At 32.0% G+C, this 12,528-nt stretch overlaps 1 protein-coding gene across 1 annotated transcript; it reads left to right on the top strand.

Moving 5' to 3' along the window:
* Positions 1–467: 467 nt before the first annotated feature.
* On the top strand, positions 468–12,206 carry LOC139504085 (DNA polymerase III PolC-type-like). The gene is made up of 2 exons (XM_071294145.1): positions 468–781; positions 11,369–12,206. Exons 1-2 carry the CDS (start codon positions 468–470, stop codon positions 12,204–12,206), a joined length of 1,152 nt encoding a protein of 383 aa, XP_071150246.1.
* The last annotated feature ends 322 nt before the right edge of the window (positions 12,207–12,528 follow it).

Here is a 12,528-nt window from a genome sequence, read left to right as displayed (position 1 = left end):
TGGAATGTCCTGCGAGTCAGGCTTTTAAGTCCAGTTTTTGTGATTATATGGAGGAATATAAACCCTTTATGTCTGATGGGTTTGTTGCTATTGTTGATGATACCACTCTTCAGCCTATTAAAATTTTACGGGACACTGGAGCTTCTCAGTCTTTATTGTTAGAAGGTGTGTTGCCTTTGTCCGAGAAGACTTCTGTTGGTGCCTCCGTTTTGTTACAAGGTGTAGAGTTGGGTTGTATAGATGTTCCTCTCCATCGTATTTATCTGAAGTCAGATTTAATAACTGGACCAGTTGTTGTAGGTGTTCGTCCTAATCTCCCTGTTGAGGGTGTTACCTTATTGCTAGGAAATGATCAGGCTAGGAACAAAGTGGTTGCTGAACCAATTGTTACCAGTGAACCGGTGGTGGATGTTAAATCACCTGAAGATGATGCTGAATTATATCCAGCTTGTGTTGTTACTAGGGCGATGGCTAGAAAACAACAAGATGAGAATTTGCAAACAGACAAGTTTGATTACATGGACCTTTCTGACACTTTCATAGCTGACATTGAAGGTCCTGGTAACTCAGAAAAGGCAATTATAAAACCACCTAGTGTTAACAAAAATGTTATTATGCCATGGCCAGATGTAAACAGCCATTCATTAGACCGAAAGAATTTATCTGAAGAACAACATAAAGACCCTGAGGTTCTTCAGCTCAGCCAGAGAGCTCAACCACAGGAAGAAGCAGACAAAGTGGCCGAATGCTATTACCATCAGGACGGCATTTTAATGAGGAAGTGGAGGCCTCCTGATGCTACCCCAGAGGAGGAATGGAGAGTGGTGGTGCCTAAAGTTTATAGACAAGAAATTATTGGTCTTGCCCATGACACCCCCTTGGCTGGACACTTAGGTATAAGGAAGACTTGCCTTAAGATCTTGCAGCATTTTTACTGGCCTAAACTTAGAAATGATGTTGCAGAATACTGCAAATCATGTCATACATGCCAGGTTGTTGGTAAACCTAACCAGAAAATACCACCAGCACCACTTCTGCCTATTCCAGCCTTTGACGAACCTTTCAGCAGAGTTCTAATTGACTGTGTTGGACCTTTACCAAAGACCAAGACTGGAAATGCATATTTATTGACAATCATGTGTACATCTACCCGCTTTCCTGAAGCTATTCCGCTCAGAAATATCAAGACACCTACTATCGTCAAAGCTTTGATCAAATTTTTCACATTAGTAGGACTTCCTAAGTCTATACAGTCCGACCAGGGATCAAATTTCATGTCAGGTTTATTTCAGCAAGTCGTATACCTGTTAGGGATTGCTCAGTACAGATCAAGTGCTTATCATCCAGAATCTCAAGGTGCCTTAGAACGTTTTCATCAAACATTGAAGAACATGATTAGAACTTTTTGTCTTCAATTTGACAGAGACTGGGATGATGGAGTTCACTTTCTACTTTTTGCAGTCCGAGAGGCTGTTCAAGAATCCCTTGGATTTAGTCCCTTTGAGTTGGTATTTGGTCATACTGTAAGGGGACCGTTAAAATTGATTAAGGAAAAGTGGCTTACTGAACATACTGACTTGAATCTTTTAGACTATGTATCTAGATTTAAAGAAAAATTGTATACTGCTTGTCAAATTGCTCAGAAAAACTTAAAAAATGTACATAACAAGATGAAAATATGGTATGATAAAGATGCCAGGGACAGAGTTTTTGAGCCTGGTGATAAGGTACTTGTATTTCTGCCTGTCCCTGGACATCCTTTACAGGCTAAATATTGTGGTCCTTATACAATAGAGAGTAAAATTAATGATTTGAATTATATTGTAAAAACTCCTGGTCGGCGCAAACAAAATAGAGTGTGTCATATTAATATGTTAAAACCATATTTTGAGCGTACTAATGTACTATGTGATAGTAAACCAGTTGCCACTTTAGGCATGGTTAAATTTGAGAACAATCATGACAAACCAGATGTTATTGAACCAACTTTTAGTTGTAAAACTATGGAAGAGACAGATGATAATGTTGAAAAACCTATATCATATTTTTCTAAGAAATTAGATAAACATCAGAAAAATTATTCAACTATTGAAAAAGAGTGTTTTGCAATGTTGTCAGCACTTCAACATTTTGATGTATATTTGAATCCCACTGTATATCCTATTCTTGTTTATACTGATCATAATCCTCTCACCTTCATGCATAAAATGAGAAACAAGAATCAGAGGTTGACTAGGTGGAGTTTATTGTTACAGGAATATGATGTAATTGTAAAACATATTAAGGGTGAAGATAATGTAATAGCTGATGCTTTATCTAGAGCTTATTAAATCACTTTGTATATATTATGTATTTTTGTTCATATTATTTATGATAAGTTTTTGTTACACTAAAACTTCTTTTAAGGGGGGAGGTGTTATGATATTGTAATTATTATGTTTATTTATGTTGGCCTAATTTGTGTTGTATGGCCTGATAGTTGTTTACCAAATAATCTTATAACTGTGCAGTTTAGGAATCACTGGAACAATCACAGAATGATTGGAACTTTCTAGAATGATCCTTATAAAAGATGCGTAATTTAAACTTCTACGTTATTCCAGAAACTTCCGTTGTAACTTTCCAGGATTTTCCACAATGTTCCATTATAGAGTGTTCTAGAATTTTCCATGACAACACTATATATACAGACACTAAAGTTAAATTCCAATAATTAAACTTGGACTTAGACATTGATAGACATTAGTATTCACGGCATTTGGATTGACACTTTTATTCTACAAACAACATCATACTGGATTGTGACCTTAGTAGTGAACATAATATTCAGATTGGATTCCGAAAGATTTCCGGATACAGATAAAGATAAAAGAGTGGACTCATATTTTGACAGTTAAGTTATCAGTAATATTTGTAAAATACTTCTTGTAAACTTTTGTATAATAAATATTGTTAAATTTTAGTATTGATTCGTGTCTTTTGTTGGCTACAATTTAAAGGCGATTTCTGGCCGTAACAATATACATATACAAATAAAATACATCAACATAACACATCAAAAGGTAAGTGTAAGAATATATTAGTACATATTAATTAATGTAATAAGTTGAAATTACTTTTCGAAAAATACTTGCAAGATCTAGTTGTAACATGATTACAATTGATTATAGTTATTTCAAGATTTGTAAACGGTGACTGTTTATGTTCATACGTGGTATGTATATGCAATACATTACCATTATCATATAGATGACAATTACTCATTGACTTTTAATAAGGAAACCCATATCAACTTTTTTGTATGTTAAGATAAGACCTGTAATCTCGGATATATATTATTGTCATGTATATTCACCTCTCTGTAGCAATAATGCTACAACCCAATTATTAACAAACATTTAATTGAAAAATCTCAAAAATTATAGGGTTCATACTCTTCGTTTGTTTTTCTTATTGCTGTGCATATAAATAAGTTAATTTCGATCGGCAAATTTGACGAAAAAGGTGTATTAGCAATAATTGGAAAAAAGTAGTCGTCACCTGTGGTATACATATTTTGCACATTTTAAGGACTGAAGAATTGAGGTTTGCTTTTTTTATTGGCTATATTCCCTATCAAACTCATGTGATCGTCTTGCTACAATCTCATCTAAGGGGCAATACATTCAAAAGTCGAAAATAAACTGACATCTCCATGATACAAATGATGGAAAAACTAAAATATGCAAAAGAAAAAAAAAACAGTTGTCGATAAATTATAACACCGAAAAAAAGAATGAGCAAAGTGACTAACATAAAAAAAAAGATCTAAAGAGGGTGCCATATCTAAAAACTTTATTGTTCGTTTTATGAAACATAGTTTTAAACAACTCTCTGATGTGCTACTAACAACTTCTCATCATTACTCGACGTTTGTATGAAAAAGAACGATGAACTGCATTGCTCTTGCTTATCTAGTTTCAATCTACCATTTTCTCCAGCAAATGTCTGTGCAATATCAAGAATCAGACATTTGTTTATACTCGTTCTATTTTTTAGAAACGTTATATTTTTTCCACTGTTTATGTACTTATTATTTTTCAATTAACCTTAGAGTTTGTTTTTTTTTACTTTAAACTTTTAAGTTACATTCCGTTAACTAACGAATCTTGAAAATCGATGCCAATGCATGTATTATTAATGTAAATGAATCTTTTGCTTACATAATCATGTTATAAGACATTTGATTCTACTTCCGTTCCAGCAAATGGAATTACCGGTAATAGTCGCAAACTTCAAAATATGTGATTAGGGTATTGCTGCGGTTGTTAAACCGAATTGTTGTCATACCAAGCTAATTTACTCGTTTCCATTCTTCATTTTTCTGTAATGGGATAATATCAATTACAATTTTTCTAAACAGTGCACATATGTTACATCATAATATAATTCTTACTAGAACACACCCGAGAAATTACGGACAATTAGAGAGTGGTTGAAATTATGTAAATTGTTGTAGGACATATTTGTTATATATATCAGTGACCACTGTGGGTAGTAATTTTGGATTTCATAGTATATTTTATAGTTGATGTATGATCAAAGTATACAGAAAAATGCAAAGTACTTTTAAAAGATATGTGTAATTTTAAAACAGTCCTAAACAGAAGTCTTGTCTTTGACTTAAAATTCCATCCCATGATGGAAACAATATCTTGACGCCTTTATTTTCGTTTTTCTCCAAATATAACAAAAAAACAAATAATCATAAGTGAGAATGACAAATGCGACTGTGCATGGTATCTATCGGACACAAAGACATGATGATTAATGTATTGTGGAAATAAGAGAAAAAAGAGGGACGAAAGATACCAGATGGACAGTCAAACTCATAAATCGAAAATATACTGACAAGACCATGGATAAAATGAAAAATAGAAACAATAGTACACGTGACACAACATAGAAAACTTAAAAATAAGCAACACGAACCCCATCAAAAACCAGGGGTGATCGCAGGTGCTCTTGAAGGGTTAACAAATCCTGCTCCACATGTGGCACATGTCGTGTTGCTTATGTTATAACAAATCCGTTAAATAGTCTTATTCGGTAGGTCAAAGTCATGAAAGGGAAGGGGATTGTAGTTACGACGGAGGGAATATATCCGATATCATTTGTGGAACGGTTATTTCATAACGGTCAACCAACTTGTGATGGATTCCGTAATATTTTTGATGTGATGATTTCAACCTCACCATTTGGAACTCTTGATTTAATAGCTTTCTTATGACCAACAACCCTCTATCAAGAAAATCATGATAGGAAATACAAGGACGTGAATATCGTATCAATTGGGAGATTTATACACCGTATGCAGGTGCTGCTGAAATGTTGCTACTTAGAAATGGAAAGTTCACAATTTGAAAGCTGAAATCATCTCTTTTGTCGTAAAGTTTTGTTTTCAATCGACTATCATTGTCAATTTCTATATGTAAGTCAAGATATCAGGCTGACTTCACTGTATCTGTTGTAACCTTTATATATAGTTCAATGGGATAGATGCGTTCAACACAGTCACCAAATTTTGAATTATTTAGCGATAGAACATCATATATATAGCGGAAAGTAGAGTGAAAGGATAATGCTAACTTCTTATCGTTCTTTCCTAGAAGTTCCTGTATGAAGTCAGCCTCATAATGATAAAAAACCAGTCGGCATGAAGAGGTGCACAATTTGTTCCCATTGGAATGCCGACAGTCTGTTGAAAAACACGTCCTCCAAACGTAACACATATGTTGTCAATCAAGAAACCAAGCGTCTTGATAATGTCAGTTTCATTTGTTGTTAGGATCAGAGTGATCCTTCACAAAGTATGATTTATCATTCCCTAAGACAAGATACTTGTATTTACGTGGACCATATTTTTTTATGAAGCAAAGCAATACCAACTCTTTCAATTTGTCTTTTAGTTTGGAATGTGGAAAACTTGTGTTATTCTATTACAAGATGAAGGAGAGTTAGATTGTATGTACTCTAAAAGATCTTTAGAATCTTTAAGTGCCCACATCTGATTCACGCCACACAAAATGAGGTCTTCTCTTTGATAGTATAGATGTTCTACGCTAGAATTATTGTTTTACAGTTATACATTTGTAAACATGACTGATCTGTAATAGTGACGTGTCACATGACAATATACATCGCTGTCAACAATTGTCACTGTTGGACTCTTGATTCAAATGCCGTAAACTTCAGATATACAAAGATGATAGTATAATTGTGATGAGAACATTTTTTACCGGAGTTAAACTACCATCGATTTATACGCTTCAATACCATAGCAAACTTTTGTTAATAAGACGTGTCACAACACATGCAATTGTCATTGGCAACATGTTCCTTCAAATATACTCGTTGTGTATTTGTGTCAGTTAAAATAGACTCTAAATGTATATGATAATAGCTTGTTGATGATTTATATTCAATAGAAATGTATTGTATCCTTCTCTTAATTTGTGTTGAAGATTATTTTACATAACATCAACAACTGTTCCTTCCAAAATTTGCAGATTTATCTTTTCAAAACATCAAAGCATTTCTGCTGTTTAACTGCATTTTATAGTTTACAAACGTACATATGTTTATGAATCACTTGACGCTATTAATTAATTACAACATCCAGAAAGAGTTTAACTAGTTTTCATCAAAAGAGTCAATATTGTTATCATTAAGTATAATAGAGAAAAAAAACTATATTCTGTTATTTATTCCTCATTTACTTATTAAATTGAATTTTAAATTAACAATCTTCGGATATTATGTTTAGCGAACAAACGAATAATCAATAAATTAAAATAAAAATTTAATCTTGGTGAAATTTAACGGTATGTATTGTGCGATTTCCTAGAGAAAAATAAAATCACAAAAAAAACTGAATTCGGAGGAAAATTTATTGGGAAAGTCCCTTATCACATGGCAAAATCAAATGAGAAAATACATAACAAACGAATGGACATCAACTGTCAAATTTCTGACTTGGTACAGGCAAAATGTAGAAAATGTTTGATTGAACCTGTTTTTATATCGATAAACCTTTCACTTGTACGACATTTTCAACAAATTCCGTTATATTGAAAAGGCTACAGAAGTCTTTCAGTTTAATCAAAATGTTTATATACCAATGCTCATTTGGAATAACTTAAATTGCATTTCACAAATAGTATTCGGTTTACAAAGCGTGTTTAACATTGTGTAATTCTGATGGTGTTTTCTTAAGTAATGCATTACGGTATTGCATATCGTTTTGCACGTTTATATTTTCATTTATAATTACATTCAACACTTGAATAAGGAGGAAAAAAAAACACTATGTCTGAAAGTTCGACATATGTGTCTTTATACGATACATCTATAAACGTTGATCATTTTTTTTTTCTGTGATAAAATAAATCATTGTTACTTTTGCCAATTGACATGGTAAACGTTGTTATAGGGAAAAACAAAACTAAGTATTTATGATTTATATTTGGTATAATGTTTAAATAATTAAAATTCTGAAAAAAAGGCCGGCATGTAGTTTTGGACAATAAACTGACATCAATATATATTTCCTTCTATATGACTATTGCATTTAGTTCCAATGAAGTTGGGTATGATTGAGCTTTTGATTTTACAATGGATGACAGTACTTTTCGTTTTAATTTTCCTTAGAATTCGGTAGCCACTAACTATTATGTCTATCACTTAATGCTTATTGTTCAAAGCACGTTATGATTTGTTTAGTAATAACTAGCACTTTGTGAACATTATATCTACTGTATACTGTAACAAATGCATGATTTGTAACAGCATCACTGTCAAGTAATAGAATAATTATAATGCACACTTGAAACCATCAAATTTATTGACAATAACGTAAAGTGCTATTTATTTTGTTCATTACTAACAGATTTACTTATTCTGAATATATTTACACAAAGTCAACTTAATGAAAAAATAGTTTGGCTTATACGTAATTTTCAATGCATTTATAAGTATTTGAGTCTGTATGTGTATATCAAAACGTATGACGAATGCAGCATGTAGGGACCACAAAATACTTTTTTTAAATATGTTTTGTGAGTTGTTTAATAATTTAAATAAGCTTTTAACTAGAATATGTATTTGAAGCCCCCTAAAAAAAAACAAAAAAAAACACACTGGTATTACCTTATCTATATATTTGTATTGACAAGATGTCACTTTGATTGATTTCTTTCAGATCCTTTATTAATATTCCAAAGATGAACGACCCAAACTAATACCAATGCAAATAGAAGGTAACAGTCAAGGCCAGCTGTTGCCCGTAATTAATTTAAAACTTAACTTTTCGAAAAGGAGCGAAATAGCCTATCAATATTTCTGCCTATTTTGATCCTTAACTGTTTCACTTCTGTCTTATATGTAATATCAATTCTAAATTATTGATGTTCTCAAGTTAACCTAAGTGTAACATTAAAACATATCTATTATAACAGTTGACCGATATAACAAGTATGTTTTTCATCTCACAAGTGACATATTAAAGCAATTTGGATCTAAGACACAGAGTTGTCGCCTTATCTGTTATTTGACTGACATAACTTGTTATCGATGGTTACATGTTCATTTGGGAAATTACTCAAATATCAGATGAAGCTAAGACACTATGAAACGCTCGGCTGCCGTTTTAAATGATCATTTGATTTCTTAGTCTTGTATGCTATATTTATGCGCACTCTTAATCTATTGATGAGATAAACACATTGATGAACTGCTGTTTCCATCACTTATGTTTATGTAATTTAGCTTGTTAATACTCTATGTTGCTATATTTGTGTTTTGATCTTTTGTTTGTTTCATTAATTTTTCGAGATAACAGTTCCCGATAACACAAACACATGACATCATCATTTCCAACGCAATATAAATCAGAAATAGCGAAGCAGTATTTCAATTTATATGCATCATTTTATGTATAATCATCTTGAGAAAATCTGAAAGCAAGGAACATTTGAGAAAAATTATGAACATTGTGATTGACGAATTATTAACCTATTATGAAATAAGTGTAATTCAAGATAATTATTTTACATTAACCATCTGATTCACTGCTTTACTCACCCAATTTATTTCAAATTGGACATTTAAAGCTGACGGATTTTAAATATGGGGTGTAACTACGTTAAACATAACGTTAATATTAACATTACGTTGTAGGACCTCTGTTGTTATGTTTAATCCAATATGAACATCGTGTTAATACTTATTATGATATAAGTGAAATTCAAGATCAATAACTCTCTGATTCACTAGATAACTCACCCAATTTATTTCAATTTAGCTATTTTTATTTATGCCGTGGAACTAAGTTAAAGATAGCGTTACAGTTTACAATAAACTAAAACTAAGTTGAAGGGCCTTTGTTGCTGGTTCTACATTCTATACTTATAACGGAATTTAATAGTGATTCCTACTTATAAAAGTAAGTATGTTGTATGGATTCTTCTTGTCTAAAAGCTTTTATCAAATCCAATACACTAACACGTTTAATATTTTATTTAATATCAATAATTGATATTGTATTGCAAATTATGCAGAGTGCATCTAAAATGTGTAAATAATCACATTTTATTAAATACAACCTCTAAAACTGATATTTAACGACATAATAAATTATGAAACACCTGGGAAGATCCAGTTCCATTCTATAATCAACGTAATCATTTTAAAAGGTCTTTAGGGTCTTTGTTAAATGTAGCAACTATCGCATTTGACCTAAAAAAAAACAATCTAGAAACAGTCGTTCCTCGAAACTGTATGCAACTATCGGTCATGTCTGTTTGTTATTCAATCAACTGTGAAGTGATCTGTATCGATGATAAACAATTTATGAGAGGATTGTTTAAACAAAATGTGATACAAAAAAATGAGACAATTTTACCAATACAATAAGTTACCTCTGAAATTTGATTATATCTTCGGATTATCGGATTATTAATTGGATTATTTCTTGACATATCTTACAACCTGGATCGATGTTGTTTATCTTTCAATGGAAACATCGAAGTCTTACCTTGTGCAATAAAAGAATGCATATAAAGTATTGATACAAATTCATCAAACGTTAATGTTGGTAGATCTTTCATTTCCAATTCATTTACTTATACATATAGTTTACCAGAATTTATAATGTATCATTCCAGTAACTAGTATTCAATCCATATGGTACACTGAAAGGTACATGTATGTTATTACATTGTCATCTTTGTGTGGCATCCTCTCTTAAAAATTTCTTATCAAAGATACCATGATTATGAGGTATTACGCCGGACGCGCGTTTCGTCTACATAAGACTCACCAGTGACGCCATAAAATAGTTGTAAAATCAAACAAGTACAACATGTACAAAGTTGAAGAGAATTGAGGACCCACAATTAAAAAAAAATATCCAAACACAGGTAGGGTAATATTTGCCGTTGATACAAAAACCCTTAGTATTAAAAAAAAAACACATAGTTTTGAAAAAGAGAAATTTATAAAAATTGATGTCAACACAAATGTCTTATTTAAAATTTAGTATATCAACTGTCATACAATTGAAAGCATGATGTGGCATATATAAGAGAAGTTATCTCAATAATAATAACACCATAACTTTAAAAATATAAACACAGGGACATGGTGAAACTTACATGAATTTTGTTAAATTGTAAAATGGGTAAACTATAATATAAATTGCCAAAGACAATATAAATTGCAACTTGACCAAAAAATAGAAAACAAGATGATGACATTTCAAAAGAGTGATATGGTTATTAAGAGTTATATTCCATTTATTTGTAACAATACAACCAGGTATAAACAAAAGATTTTTCTTAATATTTTCTTTTTGTCTTTTTCTAGCATAAGAAAACCTTTTAACAAGTTAAAGCAGCAGTTCTAGAAGGAGAAACATATCAACCACAAATTGAAGAAAATGTGTCGGTAAGAGACATTGAAATAAAATTGAGAAAGGAAATGGTGAATATGTCAAAGCGACAACCACCCGACCATAGAGCAAACAACAGCCGAAGGCAACCAATGGGTCTTCAATGTAGCGAGAATTCCCGCACCCGTAGGTGTCCTTCAGCTGGCCCCTAAAATATGCATAATGGTACAGTGATAATGGACGTCATACTAAACTCCGAATTATACACAAGAAACTAAAATTTAAAATCATACAAGACTAACAAAGGCCAGAGGCTCCTGACTTGGGACAGGCGCAAAATTGCGGCGGGGTTAAACATGTTTATGAGATCTCAACCCTCCCCCTATACCTCTAGCCAATGTAGAAAAGTAAAACAATAACAATACGCACATTAAAATTCAGTTCAAGAATTGAAACAATTCCAACTAAATATTCTTTGGAAGGCATAGACAATTATGTTGTGTTTGATTTAGAAACAACTGGGTTATCAAGAACCTCTGATATAACACAAATATCAGCATATGATGGGATGAACATGCTAAATCATTATGTGTCTCCACGACAATCTATTTCATCAAAGGCCAGTGATGTTACCGGTATTACTTTCTCTTTTGAGAGAAACCAAATGTATTGCCATGGTGTTCCAGTTGAAAGTGTTTGTATAAGAACAGCCTTACTTCAACTAATTGAAATGATACAGAAAAAATCTCGTCCTGTTCTTGTTGGTCATAACATCCATTCATATGATGTCCCTGTACTGAGAAATTTGTTGCGCGAGTTTAATCTGCTGAGTTCTTTTGATAACCTAATTTATGGATGCATTGACACTTTGAAAATTGCAAAACGTGAAATACCAAAAGCTGATGTTCAAAATTATAAGCAGCAAACATTAGTTCAAAAGTTTCTGGAGATTGTTTATGATGCTCATAATTCTGAGGAGGATGTTAGAAGTTTATACAAACTGTTCCATCTGAAGCTGAAACAGACATGTTCTGGAAAGGATTTATTTCCATTTAATTATTTGTCAATTGTAGAGGGTTTTTCTGGTGTCATTGTTAAAAAGGTTATTTCTAAAGACACTGCAAGGAAACTTTCCTGTACAGGTCTCAGCCTTCATCACCTGGAACTTGCTTACAAAAGAAACAATGACGATGGCGTAAAATCCATCATGCAGGAACATGGTTTGAAAGGGAAAACGGCAAATGTGTTCAAGAAGTTTTTTTCTGAAAAAGAGGAATAGACTGTAAATGTGGTTAAAGACTGAGAAAATTTCATATTTATATGCTATAATTCTGTAGAAAAACTGGTTATGCCTATCTAAAAATCTAATCCTTTGAAACAATCCTTGATAATAGTCGATAATGAATAAATTGAAGTTTTTACTAAATTTTGAGTAACCAAAGAGTACTTACACTTAAAATATATATAAGAATTAGGGATTTGTTATAAAATTGCAGCATCGTTTAATAATTTCTCTGTCTGTAAATCAAGTTTGCCTCGACAGAGTGAAAAAAATTGATACACAACAAGTATAGTATTTTACTGAATAAATATTTTCCATT

This window comes from Mytilus edulis, chromosome 14 (genome assembly GCF_963676685.1).
Source record: "Mytilus edulis chromosome 14, xbMytEdul2.2, whole genome shotgun sequence".
Taxonomy (NCBI): Eukaryota; Metazoa; Mollusca; class Bivalvia; order Mytilida; family Mytilidae; genus Mytilus; species Mytilus edulis.
This window is presented reverse-complemented; position numbering and strand designations above follow the sequence as displayed.